This window comes from Euphorbia lathyris, chromosome 2 (assembly GCF_963576675.1).
Source record: "Euphorbia lathyris chromosome 2, ddEupLath1.1, whole genome shotgun sequence".
Classification (NCBI taxonomy): Eukaryota; Viridiplantae; Streptophyta; class Magnoliopsida; order Malpighiales; family Euphorbiaceae; genus Euphorbia; species Euphorbia lathyris.
In genome coordinates, this window is record NC_088911.1 from 59,027,264 (window position 1) to 59,051,772 (window position 24,509).

At 37.8% G+C, this 24,509-nt stretch overlaps 1 protein-coding gene across 8 annotated transcripts; it reads left to right on the top strand.

Annotated features, from left to right (window-relative positions):
* Positions 1 to 641: 641 nt before the first annotated feature.
* LOC136218359 (nodulin homeobox) lies at positions 642 to 19,050 on the top strand. 8 transcript variants are annotated; one of them, XM_066005175.1, is made up of 19 exons: positions 642 to 1,002; positions 2,070 to 2,112; positions 2,308 to 2,439; positions 2,517 to 2,675; positions 3,540 to 3,623; positions 3,703 to 3,831; positions 4,042 to 4,260; positions 4,373 to 4,408; positions 4,656 to 4,787; positions 4,902 to 4,997; positions 5,417 to 5,578; positions 5,872 to 6,160; positions 6,254 to 6,379; positions 6,465 to 6,534; positions 16,093 to 16,156; positions 16,294 to 16,371; positions 16,927 to 17,463; positions 17,570 to 17,604; positions 18,243 to 19,050. In XM_066005175.1, exons 2-19 carry the CDS (start codon positions 2,071 to 2,073, stop codon positions 18,775 to 18,777), a joined length of 2,925 nt encoding a protein of 974 aa, XP_065861247.1. In that variant the 5' UTR covers positions 642 to 1,002; position 2,070; the 3' UTR covers positions 18,778 to 19,050. The 8 variants fall into 8 exon arrangements, with proteins under 8 accessions (XP_065861247.1, XP_065861252.1, XP_065861248.1 ...); XM_066005180.1 differs by having other exon boundaries at positions 5,872 to 6,117; positions 6,259 to 6,379; XM_066005176.1 differs by having other exon boundaries at positions 2,311 to 2,439.
* The last annotated feature ends 5,459 nt before the right edge of the window (positions 19,051 to 24,509 follow it).

Sequence of the window (24,509 nt, forward strand, 5' to 3'; positions counted from 1 at the left end):
TTTTAATTTTATTATATATATTTATATATAAAAAGATTATTTTATTCGTACTATATCTAAGAGTTCTATTGAATTTAAATTAATCCTTAAAATCTCTCTAATTCTCTACACATCTATATATAATATAAAACAGTAACGATGGAACTGAGGTGTCACTTCCTCCTTTTTTAGTGATAAAAAATTTAATATATTAATTTTAATTTTATTATGTATATTTATCTATAAAAAGATTATTTTATCCCATATATCTAAGAGTACTACAGAATTTAAATTAATCCCTAAAATCTCTCTAATTCTCTACATATCTATATATAATATAAAACAGTAACGATGGAACTGAGGTGTCACTTCCTCCTTTTTTTACTGATAAAAAATATAATATAATATATAATATATTAGTTTTTATTTTATTATTATATTTATCTATAAAAATATTATTTAAAGTAAATGTGAAAATCAAATAATAATATTTAATTTATATAACATATTTATGTCATTAATTGTAATTATTAGATTATATTTTTTATTAATATTTATATATAATTACAGCGTGCATGCAATAAATTACATGTGAAGTGTAAAAATGAAATACATGAGCTTTATTAGTATATACCCAACTAGCTTGCTATATCAATTTTCAGTTTTCAGTTTTTGATACTTCACCAAATCCACGAAAATCAAAAAAAGTCCCGGAACTAGAAAAGACAAAATCAAAGAGCAGTTACCGTCGTCAGGCTGCATCTTTGTCGAAACCCAATCTGGTGTCATCAACCCCAACCAAGTAATAATTTATTAGAAACTCAAAACCAACAACACCATATACTTCACGTACTCTTCAATCTTCTCTACTCTTCTTCTCTATCTTTTCAATTTTCAAAATTTCTGCCTCGACCTCTACATTTTGCTCTCCCAAATACACACACCCAATAACCACACCCTGCCAATTTATTCCATTTTCTCCTACCCTATTGGAACTTGGAAGCTCATCGATACCAACTCTGGGTTAGCTCCTAAATACTTTTGGAATTACTCTTCTTTTCTCCCTTCCCCTTTTTGTGTTTTTAATTCTTTCTTATGTGGTCCTTTCTTGTCTCTGCATTTTAGGGTTTCAACGTGCACTTCCCTTTGCTTTCTTGAAATCTAGGGTTTTCCTTTCTTTATTGGTTTTTGGTTGAAGCCGTTTTAAGCTCTCTTCTCTTGTACTTCAATTTATTTAAATGCGTACAAATTTGTAATTTTTCTTTTATTATTCAATTGACACTATTGGAATACTTGTACGTAAGTATTTTCGATTTAAATTTTTGCTGACCGTTATAATCTTGAACTTCAATTTGCGCCATTTGAAAATATCTTCTTTTTTCTCCCTTGGCATGTCTTTTTCATTTTTGGATTTGGTGGTGTTTTCGAGTTTGAAAAGTAATTATATTTCATTGGAAAAATTATATTTGTAATTCATGTCTTCCTATATTTGTGCTAGGTATTTTTTAGTTTACTGCTACAGTATAATTCTAAGCACGAATCACTGATGTCCATTTGAGTAGGATGGGATTATTAATATGGCACCTAAAAATGCTACAAGGCGTAGGCTTGATAATATATCAAGCTGACAAAATAAATTTTAGGAAATGTGATATTTTTTTGGACTTTAAAGAGCTAGATGGAAAGATCCTTCAAATATAACTTGATCCAGCTATCTACTAGAAATTTAGGTTTCGTAATCATTTGTTGCAAGAAGCTTGTGCCTACTATGATGAGGGACCAACTTTTCCTTTGTCATAATTTCATGATTTCATATAGATGCTTCTCTTATCTGATGTATTAATTGCTCTGTGTTTGGTCTATCCATCAACTCTTGCTCTTTTGTCTTTGGAGCTGCTTATTTGTTCAACATATATTTGGTGCATACAGGCAGGAGCACATTTACCTTCTCCTGTTAGCTGCTTTTAGAAACATTACTTTTTTGGATATTTTGGCAAAAAATTTAACTCAGCAACAACTCCATGTATGTCATATATCTGTAATTGCTTAGTGTTATATTTTGTTCATGAACTTCCTGGTTTTGGCTCTAGGATGAGGCTTGCTAAGGATGAATCATCATATAATGCTGAACAAGTAAGTGGAATTCGCTTGCATTGATCACTTTGTTTGTGTAGTCATTTCACTTTCTTGCAGTTCCCTTTATCAATTGTTCAGCTATGCCATCTTTTTCTTTTCTTCAATAATTGAACTCTGTTTCAGTCATTCAGTTTTCCTTTCTCTTTCTCCCTACATCCTTCCCCAATTTTTAACATGTTTCCCCTATTTTAGCAGGTCATTGACTTAATTTCAGCAGTGAAAGAGTTACATGGGCTGAGCCCTCAGGAGGAGCTTAATAAATTAATAAGGGATTCAGAAAATTTTATAATTCACTTCCGCACTGAAAAAGGATCAAACATAAAGGTCAGGCATTGTCTTCATCATCCTTATGTTCTCCAATTTAACCACTGCCTTCTGTTATAAATTGTGTTGTTTTTCAGATTGATGTGGAAAAACTGGCAGGCTTTCTTCCTTTGCATCTTATTGCTGTCCTCGTGTCATCTGACAAGGATGAAGCGCTGTTGAGATACTTAATATGCGGAATTCGGCTTTTGCATTCCCTATGCGACTTAGCTCCTCGGCATGCTAAACTTGAACAGGTTGCAATTAGTGATCCTTGCATAAGGTTTCAATTTTTTGATCTTACATGTCATCATCTTTGTATTTGTTTCATTTAGTAGCAAGGAATCAACAGTTGGCTACAGCATATATGGATGGATCTGTGACATTGGTCAACACCTTAACAAGTTGCAGAGAAGGATGGCCATTATTCAACTTAAATATTTGTTTTGGTCCTTAGCTTTTAGCTCCTTAATTATCTTGCAGCCCTAATATATCCCCATTGTTTCTATTTTCTGTTAGTTCCAATTTTGAAAATATAAGTGGCCTTTTTTTTTGGTGGATTCAAGCAGGTATATTTTAAATGTGCTAAACTTGTTTTGGCACGCTTGCATCCTCTGTATTATCGCTGCTGCTGGCACAAAGTTAGCCGATGCTTATTCCCCAGATACATGAGCTTTTATATCTTAATTCTATCCAATTTACTGTTGCTGTCAGCATTATTTGTAAATATCATTGTTGTGGTAAAACGTTGTTGCCGTGTGACCTGAGGTCACGGGTTCGAGTCTTAGGAGCGGCCTCTTGCCAATTAAATTGGCAAGGGAAGGCTTGCCCCCAATACACCCTTGTGGTGGGACCCCTCCCCGGACCCTCGCTCAGCGGGGACGCGTAATGCGACCGGGCCGCCCTTATCATTGTTGTGGTTGAGAATCTGTATTTGATACCATGTTGTTATTCTCAAGTTTCCGCAAAATTATTAGTATATGATCTCCCTGTTGGTCTATTGGCATATGGAGACATTTGATATCTTCTTTTTCTTCCTTGGGCATTTTACACTTTGGAAGATTTAGGTCTGAAGTTTGTAAACTGACATACATTTGTCCTAATTATCTGTTTGTTTGCAGATTTTGCTTGATGATGTAAAAGTGTCAGAACAACTGATAGATCTGGTGTTTTACGTATTAATTGTTCTTAATGGCATCAGACAGGTATTTCCTGATCTTTTTCTTTATGTTGATTTACTTTTAAATAGAATTATGTTTACCATGATTTTCTTTTGTGATATAGGAAGTTGATAATAAAAGTGCTGTGCCCCTTCTGCATTCTGCACTGGTTGCATGCAGTCTATATCTATTAATAGGATGTATATCTTCAAATTGGCAAGATCTTGTTCACGTGTTGCTGGCACACCCTAAGGTACAGTTCCTCGGTTATATTTTATTCAAGATGCCATTCAAGGAAATGAATTGGATGCATCTTGACCAATGACCACTGCTTCTGTTCCCCACAATTGGTTAACTCCTCTTTCCTTAGCAATTAATGGTCACATCATATTGCATTTTTGAATCTTAAGTTAATGCAAGTTGGGAAATTATGAAATTTCTGATCTTGAAATTTCTGTTATAGGTCGACATATTTATGGATGCAGCTTTTGGAGCCGTACATTTGGCTATCAGGTTTCTTCAGATCAAGCTGTCAGCTCAACAAGCTGATATTCACATGAGATCTAGTCCGGCAGCAGAACAAATAGCTAACTACCTGTGCCAACAATGTGAAGCCTCTTTACAGTTTCTTCAGTCACTCTGCCAGCAAAAATTGTTTAGGGAGCGATTACTTAGGAACAAGGTTCTGAGATAAAACTCTGTCATTCGATTCATTTTGAGAACAAGGCTTCTGTTCTAAGTTTGTGTTAGTAGCATCTTTCTGAAGAAAATGTGTTTTATGGTCAAATTGACAGGTTATTCACGGTGAAAGTGCTGGTTTAATCTGTTGGGTACATTTGTTGTTTATTGATTAGTCATTTACTCTTTGAAATACTCAATTATTACAATTTCATAGCATTGAATTAGGTTACTATGACAAGTTGTATTTGCATGGATAAGTTCCCTCCTCAATTTAATTAGTGTAAGTTGTAGGCCTGATTTTTAACAATCTATGGTAACAAACTCAATCTTATAGGTCTTTGAAGCTTTTGTTTTTGTTTTTCATTCTTATATTAATGCATAGTCAATTTATCCCAGGAACTATGTGGAAATGGTGGTGTTCTTTTTCTGGCACAGGCCATCTTGAAGTTAAATATTGCACCTCCTTTCATGAAGTCTCCTACAATACTTGCTGCTGTTTCCAGATTAAAAGCCAAAGTATTATCAATTGTAAGTCATAGTAATAGCAACACTTAGTTACATTGTACATTATATGGGCTTGTACTTGATTTTGTACTTTAAATTCATCATTTGTCAATCTATAACCTCAATTAATTTATGCAGCTATTGCATCTGTGTGAAGCAGAAAGTATTTCTTACCTTGATGAGGTTGCGAGCTCTCCAGGGAGTTTTGATTTGGCAAAGTCTGTTGCATTAGAGGTTAGTTTTTTTTTTTAAAAAAAAAAAAAAAAAAAAAAATCTGCAGTAGCTTGTTTACTTATTCTGCATTGGTGCAGAGTTGTTACCCACTATTTTCTTCATATGCCTTTTGAACCTGGGAGACTAAAAAATATTTTGACAGAATTTTACCACAAAGTTTACTTAATCATTTTGAGAGCCTTCTTGCCGTTTCTATCATTTAAGATTCTATTTGCTACAAATTTGATAATCTTTCCCTTAGCTTGTAAAGAGGATTGTTTGGCTTGAAAGTTTTTGTGATGGGTACTTACGATGCTTGTGATAATGACTAGGGCCACAAGCTACATTTCTTCCATCCTGCATTTTTCCTAGATCTGCACTTCTTTTTGAAGCTGCTTTTACTTCATACGTTTGTGCATAATACAGCTCTTATGATGTAGGTCCTACAAATATTAAAGGCTGCACTCTGCAAAGATCCCAAACATCTTAGTGCTAGTTCTCAGAGATCTTTTCCAATGGGACTTCTGCGACTCAATGCCATGCGTCTGGCTGATATTTTTTCAGATGATTCAAATTTTCGATCATACATTACAACATCTTTTGTAAGCCATCATTTCATTCTATAAGCAGGGTGCTTGCTTAGGTTCATATTTCGACCAGCAATATTAGATTCACAAAGATTTCAAAAAGTGGTCTGCTAATCTACAAGAAACAAAAAAGTTCTAGGACCTTGATGATCTACTATTATGCTACTAATATGAACATTGAACTGCAACATATATCTGAATTTTTCTGTGAACTAATGATGCTTTATGCTTGAAATCATCCATCATAAAGATTTTGATAATCTCTTTTTGTTTGTTCATTTTATTTCAAATTTGAATGGTTGCTCCAGACTAAGGTTCTCACAGCTATATTTTTACTACCTCATGGAGAGTTTTTATCCATTTGGTGTTCTTCTGAACTTCCGCTGAGGGAGGAAGATGCTACTCTCGAATATGATATATTTACAGAAGCTGGATGGGTTTTGGAGACATTTTCATTGTTTAACTCAAGTGCTATAAATTTAGAGATTACTTTAATTCCCAGTAACATGCCCCAAGCTAGCTATGCTCATCAAAGGACTTCATTATTTGTTAAAGTAATTGCCAACCTTCATTGCTTTGTCCCTAACATTTGTATAGGTCAGTTAATATAATGTTTTCAATTTTTTTACTAAGCTTGATCTGCTGCCTTTCTCCTGATTAAATAATTTAACCTTCTAATGTAATCCACAGAGCAGGAAAGAAATCTTTTCCTCAACAAATTCCTAGAATGCATGTGGATGGATCCATCTGAATCATTGCCTGGATTTTGTTTCACTCCTGGTTCTCGCAAAGGGGAAACTATTTGCAATAACTTGCGTAAGCACTTATTTCCCATGTTTTTTTTGGTGTGGACATGCTATTATGAATTTCTTGTGTTCCTTATGAACAAGTTATTTTGTAGGTTCTTTGTTGTGCCATGCTGAATCTTTGATTCCGAACTTTCTAAATGAGGAGGATGTACAACTGTTGAGGTAATACAAACTTTTGTTGCTTTTCCTCGTTTTTTTTTTCTCTTTCTGTGGGCGTATTATATATAGATAAGTTTTGCTTCTAACAGCTTCTGAACTGATATAATGATGGTAATTATACAATTCAGACTGGCTCAAGGCGCGCGCCTGGCTGACAGTGCCTGTCTCTGTCAGCCAGAGGCGCTAAGGCTGAAGGCGCGCCTTTAATAACTATGGTTATTGATACATCTCACATATAGCAACATATTGAGGCTTAGGACCTTTGTTAAGTTCTCGAGTTCTGGGTCGAGTTATAGAACCTTATACCTGAATGTCTGGAAGTAAAACTTCCTTTTGGTTCTTTTGACCTAGCCTACCTATAGTGGTAGACAAGGATAGAGCTTGTTAGAGAGAACTCTGGATTAAATTTTGACGTAATATTACTTGCTTTATTAATGAAATCAACGTCCTTTGAAAAGGATTACAAAGGTAGAGGAAAACTAGGGCTCTTACTCTTATTTGCAAAAAGGTAGCTAAGCCAATAAAATATTAAATAATCCTAAACAAAATAGGACTAGGAAATAAACTAGGAGATAAAAGGTAGCTAGGTCAATAAAATATTAAATAATCCTAAACAAAATAGGACTAGGAAATAAACTAGTAGATAAAAGCAACAAACCTTTAACCGAATATTTTATGAATCGGTGGTTTCATAACCTTGCTTTCCCCTTTAAAAATGCACGTGACCTCATCCGCAAAGGAAGGATACCATTGTTCAATATGCGAGGCTGGTTCCCATGAAGGATCAGTTCGAGATAATCCTTCCCAATTAACTAACAAACGAGGATCATTGAACAACATTTAGAATCCAAAATTGCATTGGGAGTAGGCTGGACTTCACCCTTATGAACAGCAGGCAGCATAACTGAAATTGACCAGCCCCTCATACTTCTTAAGACAAGAGACATGGAAAAATAGACGAGTTTTTGCCTCACAAGGCAAGTTCGAATGATAGGACGCATCCTAAATCCTAGCGGCAAGAATAAAAGGGCCATAGAATTGTGGTGACAGCTTATGGTTGCTATGATAGGCCAAGGAAAATTGCTGATAAGGTTGCATCTTTAATATCACCAAATCACCCTCCTGAAATTCCAAATCTCGATGCTTGAGGACAACATTTTTTCATATGCTGCTAAACTTGTGGCAGCCTACCATGTAGGATCTGCATCATCAGCTCATCTCGTTGTTGCAATTCCACATCCACTATTGCCACTTTGGACAACCCCGGATGTCACACATCAGCATAGAAAGAAGCCTTAATAATTAGGCTAAGTGTTTTATGATTGTTTAATTGCTTTGTTATTGTTATTCCCATTAGTTCTTGCCTTGCCTTAGCAGTTAGTTATAAGGTAGTAGGTCTTACAGCTGTGAGAATTGTAGTAGCTGCTATCGTCAGCAGTACTTTTGATTCCTTTTATAGGCTTATGCTTTTGTAATGCAAGGTACGTAAATTCTAATTAAAATTCTCCCCAGTCTCTCTTTTTTCTCTCTTCTCCTACTCTGTCCTTTATTCTTCCTTTCTATTTCTGCCTAAATTCTAATCTGTCAAAATCCAACTCCTGATATACATTGGTATCAGAGACACCTTTCCGTGGTCATCCATTCTAGTATGGTCAGTAACTACTAAGAAAAATTCGGCAGTGATGGAAGCTTTAGAGCTGCAAATTCGTTATTTACCCATTGAACTTTCTAAGCAAGCTGAAGTTACAACTACTCAGCTAGAGAACTTGCAAACTGCGTTGCGAACTTCGTTCAGTCCATTCGAGCATCATCTGAGGATTGAATATCTCCTTTGTGAGAATGCAGTGCTTCGCAAGGAGCAACAAAATTCCCACCTATCCTTGGAAGAATTGATGCAGAAATCTGTATCCCCAATTGATCCAAGGAAACCATGGCCCTTCTTCCTGTAATAGTCTAAGGAGGGAATCCTTTAACACATCATGGATCAACTCGGATAAAGGAATACTGGGAAATCCAAATGGTAACAACAACTGTGATAACTCCATTTCCAATAGGGAAAAGTACAAAAATAAACTTTGTGGTTACATCTGTTTTCGATCGCAGCCTTGTGGTTTAAAAATTTACAAAATGGTACCTTGAGGTTCATTCCGTTAGCAAACACATACCAAATTGACTAACGATGTTAAAAGTCAAAGGGAAAAAGAATTAATTTGGTCCTTATATTTATTTATTTTATAAATTAACACCCATTATTATCTAATTATCACAAACAAACCACAAAATAAAAAATAAAAATCAATTACACTATCTTCTCCATCTCTCTTTAATTTTTTTTATTTTTTTCTTCTTTCTCCCTCCTCTTTGTTGATTTCTCTCTAAAATCATTGAGTTTCACCATCCAAACACATACCAAACATAATCAACAGGTTTGACCGCCATATCCAATCCTTCCTTCCTACCAATTTCGTAGTGCCGTAACTAAAGATTCAGTAAAGCCAAACAATTTAAACACAAACATTTAATCAATTCTTCTGATACTTTCCTAATCTAAACCAACATTGAAATTAAATCTTCTCATTTTCAGCTGAAGAACACCATGAGAATGGAATAGGAGATGCGAGCCGGCAGCGGCGGAGGAGGTGGAGGTGGAGGTGGTGGTGATAACAATAATTCCGACACAGAAAGCATGAGCAGCGATCGGAATAGTTTTGGGGTTTGTGTCATTCCCAGTTAATTAACCAATGCATAAACTACTTCTATGTCATTGCCAGAAAACTGTTCGATAAAATGCTCCAGAGAAAAAACAAGTAAATGAATGAGAAATTGGTAACTGTCTGAATTAAATCAAGTAGTAAAATGAATTAAAAATTGGCTTTTCATCTAATTAGTGATTAATTACATATATTACCTCGGAAGTCTGGTGGGTAACGATCCAAAAAAGGATGTAAGAAAATCCATGGGCAGAGAAGAAAGCCATCATCACGTAAAATTACAAATTTCATCTTCCATATCTCAAATAATTAATTTAATCTAACGTTTTTGTAGAAAGAAGAGAGGATGAAACAATCTTATATTTGATTGGTTTGATTTTAGAGAGAGAAATTAACAAAGATGAGAGAGAAAGAAGAAGAAACAAAGGAGGAAACTGGGTAAGTGCAAGACCGTGTACCTTTTCGAAGGGCAATATGAAGATTAGGACTGGGATCATACGAAGGTGGAGGATCTGGAACTGAAACAAATGAGAGAATATTGGTCTCTGGTGGTGCCTCAATCGCAGGCTGCACACACCGAGAATAAGCGTGACGAATAACATGCCGAGAGATAAACTGTTCACTTATAATCCGTTACTTTTTATATGTCGTTTCAGTTTTTTCATTTTCTAATCTCTACTTTCTATGCAAATTTCTGTCTCATCTTAATTTTTATGGCTTAATTAAGGTTATTTGCATTAATAGTTAGACCTCTCTCTTATCATAAATAGGGGCAAATTAGAGAAAGCATTATAAAAATTGCATTGGTAATACAAAATGACATATAAAAAAGAACAAATTAAAAAGTCTAAAACGTCATGTAATGAAAAACGAAGGGAGTAGTATATATCAGAAAATCACTAGTGTTATCTAGAGGTAAAGTGAGTGAGGATGGAGACGAACGAAAGAAAGGAGTCCTTTCAAAGAACGTGACATTTGTAGAAACAAGGTATCGCCCCAAAGATAGAAAGTAACAATAGTACCCTTTCTGACTCCGAGAATATCCTACAAAGACGCACTTTAGAGATTTGGGCTTAGAGACTTAAGGACGAATATCTTGAACAACACAAGCACATCTAAGAATACGAGGAGCAACAGAAAACAAAGAATGAGAAGGAAAGAGAATAGAGTACAAAATCTAACCCTGAAGATTGATGAGGTAACAAGCAGTGGAAACAACATCTACCCAAAACACTTTAGGGACTTGCATTTGAAACATTATGGCACATGTAACTTCAAGTAAATGGTGATTCTTACGTTAAGCCACACCATTTTGCTGAGGCGTAACAACACATGATGTTTGGTGAATAATACCATAATACCATGCTATAAAAGATAAGATTGAAAATTGTTGGATAAGTATTCTTTGGCATTGTCACTCCGCAAACAGTAATCAAATATGAGCGGTACTTCAAAGGATAAAGCCATGTTACTCGAGAAAAATCATCCACAAAAGTCACGAAACAACGATAACCAAGTTTAGGAACCACAAGACATGGACCTCACACATGAACTAAATAAAAAACTGACTCAACACGTTTATTTATTCGAGGGGAATACGGTACTCGATGATGTTGAGCAAACTGACATCCTTCACATTCCAAAGCATATTCCCGTGGAAGACTCAAACACATTTTCTGCAAGACACGAAGAGACGGATGACCAAATTGATGATGAAGTTATAACAGAGAAGAGCTTACACAGGTAATTGCTCTTGGCACCACTTCTGATGAGTCAAGAATGTACATGCCATTCACCAATTTTCTTCTACCAATATTCTGTTTCGTCCCAAAATCCTTAAAAAGGTAATAGGTGGGAAAGAAAACAACAACAGTTAAGGGTTTTGGTGAGCTGGGTAACAGATATCAAATTAAAAGGAAATTGAGAAAGGCATATTAAAAGAAAATTGAGAAAGGCATAAAACAGAGGATAACGTTATTTTAGAAGTGGGATGAGCTGCTACATGTCCATTTATAGGAGCTGTTGCGCCATTAGCTAAAGTAACATATGACAAATTGGTAGAGGCACGAAAAGAAGAGAGAGTACCTGTATTACAAGTCATATTATCGGTAGCACTAGAATCAATAACCCAACTACGGGATGAGGTGGAGAGGCAAGCAGCCTAATTACCTGTATCAGCCAAGGCAGTGGCGGAGGGCGCTGATCACTATGATCAAGAGACAACTGCTGAAGTCGAGCATATTCATCCACAAAAATAGTAACAATGGGAGCCGAAGACCGGAAGTGAGGAGACGGTAGAATACCATCACCGGTAGCAATGTTAGCAAATTTCCTAGGGCTACTTTGCTGAGGCCGATCGTGTAGCTTCCAACAATTCTTCTTAATGTGTCCTCCGCAGTGATGGCACACTCGAGGATTTTGAGATGTACGGTTACCAATGGAACCCGAGAACCACCCTTAACCCCATGATGCACATTACTCACAAGAGCCGTTATCTCTTGAGACACCACACCACCAAACACCTTTTTCACCATCCTTGCACATAGGAAGAAGTCGACTATAAAGGTTAGCTAAAGAGGGAAGTGTCCCACGCTTCGTGCTATCTCGAACTTAGGACCAAGTGCTTCCAGAAAGCCAGGAACAAATACACGATCATACTCATCTTGCATACGTTTAACCTCAGCTGAAATGGGAAATCTAGTTCGCTTTTCCTCATCTGTTTACAATCATTGTGGCACTGGAAGAATGTGCGATCCTTTTTCTCATGAGGATAGTATGATGACAACAAATTATGAATATGAGTTAAGTCTTGTTTACTAGCACACATAGACTCCAAATAATCACACATCTCTTTGATAGTATCACAATGAGTCACAATATCATCAATGGTGGAATCTAAGGTATTTTGAATCAAATTGAAAAGTCTATAATCTGTCATCAACCACTTCTTTCTATTTCCCTCATCATCTCTGAGTGGAGGATTACTAGTTAAATGATCTCCCAAATCAACACTATTAACATACTTAGTAATAGTACGTTTCCATTGAGTATAATCTTTAACGCCGGTTAATTTCCTATCGGTAATTCTAGTGTTACCCACTGTTATTTCAGTCATAGTCTTCTTATTCTCTTGGTCAAACATTCTCAATTCAATAAATAAATGCACACTATTGTTCTTCAATGAATAACCACACTCATAAAGCAAAGAAGGCAAAGTAGGCCAACCTTAATTGAGAAATGAAATACCAAGTCAGCGGGGAGAAAACATAGAACAAAGGCGGAGATCCAACAATATGCCAGAGAAGAGGTAGTAACCAGAATCACCGAAAACAGAAAACCAATTGGACAGAAAGACCGGAAATAGGGAGGCGAGTACGCCGGTGAAGAAATCGCGTCGATCGGACCGCTGTTTTGTGGGGGACCAGCCAAGAAAATGGATCAATTGGTTACCTTGGACTGAATATTGTTAAAATAATGTTTATCATTTTTCCTTGGGAGTGACACCCTTTCGGGTCCTCTATGCTCGTGACCCTCCTCGTTTGCTATCTTATGAACCTAGCTCATTTCGTATTGAGGAGGTTGATTGCTGCTTAGTGGAAAGGGATGATCTTTTGGCTGAAGTGCATATGTGGTTGAAGTCAGCACAACTTCGGATGAAGCAGAATTATGACCAGCGCCATCGGGAGGTGGATTTTGAATCTGGGCAGTTTGTGTTGTTGAAGCTCCAGCCATATTGACAACACTCTATAGGAAAACGCTTGTTCCTAAGTTAGCTCCGAAGTTTTATGGGCCTTATAAGGTGTTACAACGTGTAGGATTAGTAGCCTACAATCTGGAACTTTTGGAGAACAGTAGTAGAATTCATCATGTTCACATTTCCTTGCTTAAGAAGTTCACAAGCACTCCAACCAGTACCCCTGATTTGTCTCTCTTAAAGCATGGTCGAGTTATTCCACATCCTGCATCTGTGATTCATTCGTGTGTTAATTGTGGTGTGGTTGAAGTTCTAGTTGAGTGGGCTGGTTTGCCGTTACATGATGCTACTTGGGTTCCATTAACTGAGTTTCACGAGTCTTATCCCGAATTCGAGCTTGAGGACAAGCTCTTTGTGCAGGAGGGGAGTAATGTTGTGGACGCCTTTGTGGGTCAGCAATATCGCTGATGTCGTGTGAGAAAGATGTCTTATTTCCTCTTTATAAAAGGGCGGCCCGGTCGCATTACGCGTCCCCGCTGAGCGAGGGTCCGGGGAGGGGTCCCACCACAAGGGTGTATTGGGGGCAAGCCTTCCCTTGCCAATTTAATTGGCAAGAGGCCGCTCCTAAGACTCGAACCCGTGACCTCTGGTCACACGACAACAACGTTTTACCGTTGCGCCAAGGCTTTATTTCTTATTCCTATTTCCTGTTTTGTTAGTGTCTTTTATTTTTAGTAGGTCTCATAGCTGTCTTTTAGTTAAGAAAGTTTATTCCACTTTAGACTTTTTACTCTTCTATAAGAGTGCTTTTTCATTAATAAAGGGTACAAATTTACAGACATAATAGAGGGAGTTGGCCTCTGATCTCTTACAAATCGCTATTGAGTTTTTTCAAGACATGTTCAATGAAGAACAAGAGCAACAAGGGAAATCAATGGGATTTTCCAGTCACGAGATCCTATTCGCGAGCACATAACAGTGCCCCCATCCGGCTTTTTACAATATTCAATTGCGCCTTAAGGTCATAGCTTTAGCCATGCCTTAATTGTTTTATTGTAAAAATCAGTTATACTATATTCATGAGATACAGATTTCCTTAACAAGATGTACTTTTTCATTTGTACCAAACATGCATGCCACATCTTATCATGTGGACCTTTTGAACATTGTGCACAATTTCTTCCCATCCCTCTGGTGGGGTTGTCCTAGACTGGGCTGCAGCTTATCATATTTTGGCATGCCTAATCCTTTTTGGATCCATGGCGTCCAAATTTTAGGGTTTCTTTAAATCACCATATAGGTCCCATTTTTCCTCTACTGGTGAGAGATTTCTATTCCGAGTTTTCTTACTCTATCCCTGCCTTTCCCTATAAGCCTCTCATAATCCCTATCTTTGGATTTAGACTTTGAGGTTTCTCTATGGGACTGAGATCTCAATTGATAACTTCCGCTTTCAACATTAGCTTATAATTTTCATATAAGGGGAATGCAAACAACTTTCAAGTGGCGTAAAGTTTCCTCGCCGAGAGGTTTCATTTAATATTTCTAATGGGACAACAATGTCCTTCATTTAAAGCCAGAACAACACATTAGATGTTTAGAAATTCAAAACATGATACAAATCAAACCATTTTCATTGCCTTTTAGGTATGAAGGCTGCCAAGGCTATCTCTCATTTGGCACCTTATAAGGTCTGCTCTTCTTAGCATCCGGTCTGTACCCTTCTTTTTCAAATTGCAGAGACTTGGCTTTTCCTGAAGTGGATCTCCCTCCATTGTCACTGATGACTGTCCTTTCCCTCATGCGCTGTATCTTCTGGGAGTAGTGGCCCTGAGATGATGACCTTATATTCAATAATGTTACCGGCAAATGATAATTTTGCTATCCATGGGATGTGGGCCTCAGCTAGACCCTTAATCACAAGCTCTTTTGACAATCTTACCATCCATGGGATCCGAGCCTCAGCGCGCTCGTGCTGATAGTTGCTCAAAACGCCTCTGATGTTCCTCACCAACCGAATCTGCCTTCACTTCACCAGCTCTCCTAGCTTGTTACTGCGAATAGGCGGTCCAAATTGTTGGTTGCACTAAGTTTTGAACTCCTCCCATGTTAACTCTGGAAAATCTCTTTCTAGCTTGATAAACCAGAGTTGGACGTCCCCTTCAAGATATGATGAGCCCAACCCAACCCTTTCATCCTCTGCTGTTGTTTGATGGCGAAAAAATGTTTGCATCAATTCAGCCACCTTAACCACCTTAACGGATCATATGTGCCATCATAAAAAGGGCGGCCCGGTCGCATTACGCGTCCCCGCTGAGCGAGGGTCCGGGGAGGGGTCCCACCACAAGGGTGTATTGGGGGCAAGCCTTCCCTTGCCAATTTAATTGGCAAGAGGCCGCTCCTAAGACTCGAACCCGTGACCTCTGGTCACACGACAACAACGTTTTTACCGTTGCGCCAAGGCTCGCCCTCTCATATGTGCCATCATATTTTGGAAAATTTGCGTTTGGAGAATTTTGGAACAAAGGTCCACTACCGGTGTTCTGGTTCTTCCTGTTTGAGTGCACCATAGTGCGGCTTTCTGCTACAGTCTCTCTATCATCGTTTTAGTTGCTGACATTCCCTTAGATAATTGTGCTAATTGAGCAGCCTTAGCATCCTGTCATGCTTCTCCTCCCCTTGCTAAGAAATTCTCAAACTGTTTCTGAAAGGAACTTGGTTCTCCCATAACTTGCTCTAATACCAATTCGTCATGTCCCCAAGTTTTGGATCAAGTTATAGGATCTCTTAGAAATTTGACGAAATATTACTTGTTTTATTAATGAAATTAACATCCTTTGAAAAAGATTACGAAGGTAGAGAAAAACTAGCACTCCTGCTCTTATTTGGAAAAGGACAGCTAGGACAATAAAATATTAAGTAATCCTGAACAAAACAAAATAGGACTTCTAAACCTGTTTCTTTTGCCCATCAGTAAACCTCTGATATATTTTATGAATCAGTGGTCTCTTAGCAACCTCCTAGCTAGTTATAGATGATAACTGGTTCGTTTTAAGGTACATGCTATTACTGCTGCTTAAAGTTTCTTAGTTCACTTTAAGGTATTTCACATGTTATTACTTCTGTTTTATTTTTTTATTTTATATTTTCCTGCAGGGTTTTCTTTAACCAATTAGAACCACTGGTTAATTCTGCTAATTTTGAAGAAAACCAAGTTCAAGTGAGATTTATTTATTTGTTGCATAAATTGTTATTTTATTATAGTATGGTTCTGTTGCAACTATGCCAATTGTTTTTTTTTTTTTTTTTTTCATTTTTTCTATTAATAAAAGTTTCCATGAAATTATACTTTTGGAGAAAATTCAGGAAATCAAACACCAACGGTCGGTATCTTTGGAAAAGTTTGCTAAACTTGCCATCATTGAGCATCATCAGGTAAATTCTCGATGTTCAGCTTAGTTTATGCTTGATTTATCACAATATCAGTTATGTGACGTAAGCTTCTCTTGGTGGTAATAAAATATAGAGGTAGAGAGAAATAATCATCAAGGTGACAATACTGAAGACTGGCCAGAAACCTATCTTTTAACTCTTTTTTTTATAGGTTTAGAACTTCTAGTGACAGTCAATACTTGGTTATTGAGTTTTTACTCCTGCAGTAATATGAATTCTTGTTCTAGTAACAACTGAATTTGCATACTTGACTTATATTCTTCATGGTAGGTTCGAGTCTTAGGAGCGGCCTCTTGCCAATTAAATTGGCAAGGGAAGGCTTGCCCCCAATACACCCTTGTGGTGGGACCCCTCCCCGGACCCTCGCTCAGCGGGGACGCGTAATGCGACCGGGCCGCCCTTTTTTTTTTTTTTTTTTTTTTATTGGACCTTATATTGTTAAGATGGAAATGCATAAGTTGAATTTGGAACTGTTTATTGAACTTCTTGGTGATGTTGGTTTTCCTCTCAGAATCATAATGAATATTTGTTTCTTAGGAGACCAAAAGTACAGGGCACTACTCATCCCCTTTATTGAAGAAGGAACCGTCGAATCTTAACAACACAAGCAGTAATCCAAAAGAGGAAATGTCTGAGAATTCTGCTTTCCAAGATGAGGAACCCAATCTCAGAAGTGAGCATATCAATCTCAGTGGTGATGCAGTCAGGGAAGAGAAGGATAAATCTAGCGTGATTGCATCTGCTGTTGTAAGAGAGGTTGACATAGATTTTCCGAATGTTGAAACAAGTGGTTCAGATACTAGTTCTACTCGAGGAAAAATTTTTGTTGGCCAAATGGGGAACAGCGACATCCCAAAATCAAGTGAGCCTAAAAAGGAAAATGGCCTTCAAGGAGTTCAAGGAGATGAAAAAGTTGAAACTCTTCAGTTTGAAGAAAAGCAGCCAAGAAAAAGGAAACGAACTTTAATGAATGACTATCAGATTGCTCTAATTGAGAAAGCTCTGGTAGATGAACCTGATATGCAGCGGAATGCAGCTTCTATACAGTTATGGGCTGATAAATTGAGTCATCATGTATGTATAACTTAGAAACTTTAAACTGTTCACAATGTGGGTTAGTTGTCAGTTTTAGAGAAAGAGAAGAACATCTTGCCTAATAGGTTTTTACATTTTTCTGCAGGGTTCAGAAGTTACATTTGCACAGCTGAAAAACTGGTGAGGAGTTTTATTCTTTTCTTATATGACCTTATATTCCTTCATTGAAGGACTATTTCCTATCCTTGAGGTTATTTTCCATTTTGATAATCAAGATAACATCAGCAAATAACTAGGATATCATCATCGAAAATTCTTGTAGAAGTTAATTAACTAGGGTAGTTGAAATGCTCAGTTGTTCTTCCTGGTAAATGCCTGCTGTTTCCTTGAGAAGATTAGTATTAACATGATGGTTGAAAGCAGATGGAGATGGATGTCTGTCCCTTTGCAACTGGTATAAGTGGAGTGGAAACATTCAAAACTATTGGCATTTTATATTTTTCTTCACAATTTATTTGGAATGCTAAATTTTATTTCCTTTTTCCTGTTTACCCATTGAATTGTCCGTCAGACTAGTCCTACTCATTTTGTGGAGTTGCCAAGTCATGTTTGACTCTTAATAGTTACGACTACGTTATTCTGATTTTTATAGAAGTGTCACATTGGGGTCAAGTTAACAGATGTTACTAATGATAGGATATGTGTGCAATCATTTGGAACCGCAAGGGCATATTCCATGAAGACGTTGACGCCCTTTGCCCTTTTTTTTTTTTATAACTGGTTACACTTTTAATTTTACTTATCTTTTGTTATTGCAGGCTTAACAATCGAAAAGCAAGGTTAGCACGTGCAGGTAAAGAAGTCCGTGTATCAATGGAGGTCGAGAATGCTGTTTCTGAAAAGCAAGGTGTTCTAGCATTGCGGCATTCACACGACTCATCAGAGAGTCATGGTGAAGAAAATGTAGCATCAGGTGCAAGACTTGCTCAAAGAAGAGGAAGAATCAGTGGTGGTGGAAATGCTGAGACTTCTGTAGCAGAAGCTGTCGGTATTTGTGGTGCAGAACATGTCCAGTGCAAGCCTGGTCAAGAAGTCGTGCTTGTAGATAAGCAAGGCGATGCGATTGGTGAAGGAAAGGTATATCAAGTGCAAGGTCAATGGTACGGAAAGAGCTTGGATGAATCTGAAACATGTGTTGTTGATATTACTAATCTTAGGGCTGAGAGATGGATGAGGCTTCCATACCCATCTGAAGCCACAGGCGCGTCGTTCCTCGAGGCTGAAATAAAGCTTGGGGTGATCAGAATAATGTGGGATTCAAACAAAATTAGGAGAGTATTTCGGCCTCAATGATGACCATTGGCTATGATATTAGTGTCTTGCATGTTGTCATCATGAATGCAGTTCTTACTAATTGATTAGAATTTAGTTTCTGTATGACCAGGTTTTTCCTTTCTTTCCTTGTGCCTTTTCCATGGCCGTATTAGGAGCAGCATAACCCAGCAGAGGCTAACAAACACCATTTTATTCCGCTGATATCATTTCCCCCTACCCCGCCAAAAAAAAATAAAATGTACAGCTTATTAGCCAATTTATGTACATGCTTGATTGTAATTTTTTTCTCAATCCTCTTATTATTTTGGTTCCTCGCAAATTTATTCCAAATTTTTTTTTTGTGTGGAAGCAGGTTAGTAATGATATTATCTGAATAGAAGGAACTGAGAATAAGGATAGGGAATGTAAGGAGAAAAAGTGTATCTAACGATAAATTGTTGATAGGAAAAAGAATTAGAGTAGAAATGATTGAAACTAGCAAGTTAGAATGTGTTAATATCATGGTTGTAATAACTGAAGCAAACCTGTCGGTTTAACCGGAACTGGTCACAAAATCGGGTCAAAGGTGGTTTGGTTTTTTAGTTTTGAAAAACGGCTAGAACTGTTCTACGGTTGATCCAGTTTCGGTTGAACGGTTTGGTCTGGTTAGATTGGTTAGATTGCAGACATGTTTACCTAAAAAAATTAAATTTTTAACACAAGTGGATTCAAACCTAATATCCTTCAATTGTAAATACTATCACTCACCAAAGCTTGATAGAGGGTTTGCATCCGCAAGGTGGTGTCAAAGACTCCTTAATTATAGATTTTTGAATCTGTTTGCTAGTTACTTTGACTATTCTTCGTTTTTTTGTTGGAATTTCAAGGCAGGTTGTCTAATATTAGTTCCCATTGGTTTAAGTTCAAAATGGCATGGTTAAAAAAGTCGGTTCCTCTGATCTTGTTCGTAAGTGTTGGTCTGAGGCGAGGAATAAAGCAATGTAACAATGGGGTAGGTAATTTAAATCTCGGTTCACCAGGAAAATAAAGCATCTTGACCTAGCTCTGAGATAGGGAGGACAAAAGCTCAATTAATCTATACATGGCTGCTGGGTGAAATCTAAATTACTAGTTGGAGGTGGAAGATGTTTATTGGAGGCAATGGGCAAAAAAATTTCTGGGTGATTCTAATACAAAGTACTTACATGCATGCTTAAATATAAGGAAGAAGGCTAATAGGCTAGTAGAGCTTGTCAATGACGGCAATACTGAGGTAACTAATTCTCATGGTACGCATGAAATTTTTCATTGTAAGAAATTATTTTATTGACTTGTTCTGTGCCTCATGTTCCTTCTTAGGATATTGTGGATGTTGTCTGGCGTTGTGTCACGATAGATATGAATACTGATTTAACTACTCCTTTTAACATTGAGGAATTTAAATTTGCTTTGTTCCAAATGCATCCTGATAAATCTCATGGGTTGAATGGACTTAACCCGGATTCTTTCAACATTTCGGAATGATATAGGGCTGGAGGGTTTTTTATGCTTGTTGTAGATGGTTGATGTAATGAATTTCCGGGAAATCTAAATGATACTATCATTGTCCTAATCCCTAAATGTGATGAGCCTATGCCTATGACTAAGTGGAGACCTATTGCTCTTTGTAATGTTCTTTACAAAATCATTACCAAGATTTTAGCTAATCGACTGAAGGTTTATATGTCGAGTTTGATTTCTAATAGTCAATCAACCTTTGTTCCTGAGCGGTTTCTAATTGATAATGTTATTAATACTTTTGATTCTTTGCATTACATGAAGAGGAAATCTAGGGGTAATAAAGGTAATGTGGCTTTGAAAATCGATATTAGCACAACATATGATAGAGTCGATGAGTGTTTTCTTAAAGTTATAATGTGCCGTATGGGGTATGATGCTTGCTGGGTAAATTGGATTATGGTCTGCTACTATTGTGTCCTATTCTGTTGATGTTAATGGTTCCTCTATAGACCCAATTTCTCCGAGTGGAGGGTTGAGACAAGGAGATCCACTTTCACCACATCTCTTCGTTATGTGCGTTGAGGTTTTATCACAATTGATTGAAAAGGTCGAGATGGAGGGTCGCCCACATGGGTGTTGTATTTGCCATGGGGTGCCCAGTGTGACTTATTTGTTGTTTGTAGATGACATTTTTCTTTTCTCCACTGCCATGGTAGAGGATAGTCAGATAGTTGCTGATATTATGATGGAGTATGAAAATGTGTCTGAGCAAGATGTCAATTTATAATTTGGCATTTTCTCCAGTTCAAGTGTTCATTCTGATGCTAGAGATTTTATCTGTGATATCCTAAAAGTTTACTCGGCTCTTGATACAAGACGCCACTTAGGTTTGCCTTCCTACATTAGTAAATCTAAATGTGCTATTTTTGCGTTTCTTAAAGACATATTAAGGAAAAAGTTCAGTAGTTGGAGCTTGAGATTTTTGTCAAATGCGGGAAAATATGTTCTTTTAAGTCAGTGGCTCAAGCTTTACCCACGTTATGTATGAGGGGTTTTCTTCTGCCTCCGTCTGTATGCGATGATCACTAGAAGATGATGAATTCATTCTGGTAGGGTACGAAAGCTAATGGAAGCAGAACCATTCACTGGTTTGACTGGTCTCATTTGTGTTACTCGAAGGATAAGGGTGGCCTTGGCTTTGAAGATCTCCATGATTTCAATATCCCTCTTATAGGCAAGCAAGGGTAGAAATTCACTAATCAATCCCACAAATTAGTTAATCGGATCTTCAAAGCTAAATAAATTTTTAAGAATTCTTTTCTTTCCTCTAAATTGGGATGAAACCCAACTTATGTTTGGATGAGTGTGTGGGGAACAATTGATATGCTTCGTAAGGGTTTATGATGGAGAATTGCTCGTCTGAGTCGGTACATGTCCCATGGGTGATTAATAATGAATTTTTTTTTCGTGTCATTAGATTTGTGTTTAAGGTTTGTAGGATGCTCGTTTGGCGGATTTTATTATTGAAGGTTCACGTGCTTGGGGATCGCAGCGAAGTGTAAGGATGTTTTCGTGAGGACAAAGCTACCATTATATGTAACATAACTCCTTCCGAATTGGACAGATGATAGACTTACATGGCATTTCACTAAGAACGACCATTATTCCTCAAAGTTGGGATATCATGTCCTTCAAGATAGCAAAACTATTCACCAAAGCTAAAAGTATTCTTGTGGAAACTTGGTAATAATTGCCTTCCTACCCATTATCGTTTGCTTGATAGAATGTAGATGTTCCTCTAAATTACCTTTTATGTGAGAATGAGGTTGAACATGCCTGACACCTCTTTGTTGAATGTCAATTTGGAGTGCATCTGCGTCGAATGGTAATTGGGATCAAATTGAGCTCTAGTTCTTTAATTTCTACATAATGGTATTTCTGCGTCGCATTTGCCAACAGGCGCAACCATTGAATGGAGTTTATGATTCTTCTCGCAATGCCAATGGCAGACTATTGCCTTGTGCTCACCATCTGCTGCAAATCAGAGAAGAAATTCTAGGTTAATCAACTCTAATGCAATAGTGAGGGCATTGCTCGTCTGCATATGGTATTTCCTTACACAAAATCGCAAGGGAAAATTACATAGAAATTCATCTTTGAAAAACTAATTACAACTATGTCAAATCATAATTTTGGATTATATCAAACTAGCAGAATAAGTATTTTTAATATATTTTAAGGATTGAAATTTATAAATTAGAAGTCTTTTTTTTTTTTTGAAACAAGATGATATTCATTCCTTAAATCGAATCAGCAACAATAGTCTCCTGCAACCAGAAAAAGATGCGAACTCGCTAGCATTGGACAGGGCATGTCGTGCAACAACATGAGCGCCCCTGTTCGCTAGGCGTGGAGAGAAAGACACTTTATAATCGTGTCGACTACTTAACAAAACCTTACAATCCTGAATAATTGACCCATAAACAGACAAGTCTGGATCAACCGAATTGACACTATTAACCACAAAGTCACTTTCAAACAAGACATTAATACAATTAAGATAGACACACCAATGCAATGCCTCACGTAGAGCTAATGCTTCAGCTTCCCTAACATCATCAACAATTGGGATTATGCGACTACGACAAGCCATGAAGGATCCATCAGAAGATCTAAGTAAAGCTCCCACCCCACTTCGAGACTCAGCTTTAAAGGTAGTCGCGTCACAATTGTATTTGACGAAGCCTAAAGGGGGGCAGGACCAGCTAATATGTCGTACCTGTGGCATTGTCGCTCGCGTCGTATGCTCAAGACGATGGGCAGCAGTGTTAACATTGGCATTGGCGTCGATGGTGATGGAAGTGGGCAGCCTTCGTTGCGCAGCAGGGCGGACGGTGACCGGTTGGCCCGCCTGAGGAGCTAGTCTTGGACGATTCTGTGCGATGCCGACTTCGGATTGGACCACTGAGGGCGTGGACAGGTGACAGACAGCAACAGGGAGGTTCTTCAACTGGGACTGGCGTCAGGCAGCAAGGTAGTTATCCGCAAGAGAGATAGCTGTTTCTGGTAGTTGGATTTTGCTCTCCCAGACTATCTGATTCCTTTGATTCCAAATGACTCAAAGCGTCATTGCCATCTTGGTTATGGTTTCCTGATCATTGGACAAGAGTACCTGCAAAATAGAACCCGTTAGATAATTAGGTTGGAATACATCCGTATTGATCCCGGATAGGTTCCAACATTCTTGGGCGTATACACAATCCACGAAGAGATGATGGTCATGCTCAGTATCAGAGTGACAGAAGGGACACTGCGTTGGGATTGACAACCCCCTCCCTGCCAATCTATGTCTAATGGCCACACAACCCGAGGCCAACTACCACACAAACATTCTAACTTTTGGAGGAACATGCATCTTCAAAATTCTACTCCACCCATCATCCTGATTCTCACCACCATATCCATCACAAAGCGCTCTATACCTTGATTTACTTGTGTACATGCCATTTTTGGTAAAATTCCACATTGGTCCATCTTCTACTTCTTTGGTTGGTAAAATCATCCTACACACAATTCTGGCATCTGCCTCGGTCAACAACTCTTCCACCTTCCCTCTATCCCAGATTTTCCTACCTTGAATAAACAGGTCAGCCACTTTTGTATCATCCTGCTGCATGACAGCATCACCCTGGATCCTAAAAGGTGCCACAGTATTCACCCATGGGTCTTTCCACACATATATTGACTTACCATCCCCAATTCTCCATCTAACTCCTAGTCTCAATACCTCAATGGCTCTCCAAACACCCCCCCAAACAAAACTAGGATTATTGTCCAATTTGGAGGAAAGAAAAGGGTCTCTAGGGAAATATTTAGCTTTGAACATTCTACCCACTAAAGAATTTGGAGTAACCATCAACTTCCAGGCCTGTTTACCTAATAAGGTTAGATTGAATTTTTGGAGGCTCCTAAAACCCAAACCTCCCTCTTTCTTATCCCTGCTAAGCATATCCCAACTTTGCCAATGAATCGATCTCCTGCCCCCTGGTTTCATACCCCACTAAAAGGAATTCATTATTGTAGACACCGAGTCGGAGGACCTGTGATGAAAACCCATGGAAGACGATTAGAGCGGTTGATTCCAATAATAAAAAAAATAAAAATAAAAAAATAAAAAAACCCACGAAAGGGTCCGGAGGGATCGCGTATCGTCAAATAGACGGCTTGCGAGTGCCCAGCGGCGTTGGGCGAGCGCCCGACGGCAGTTGGGC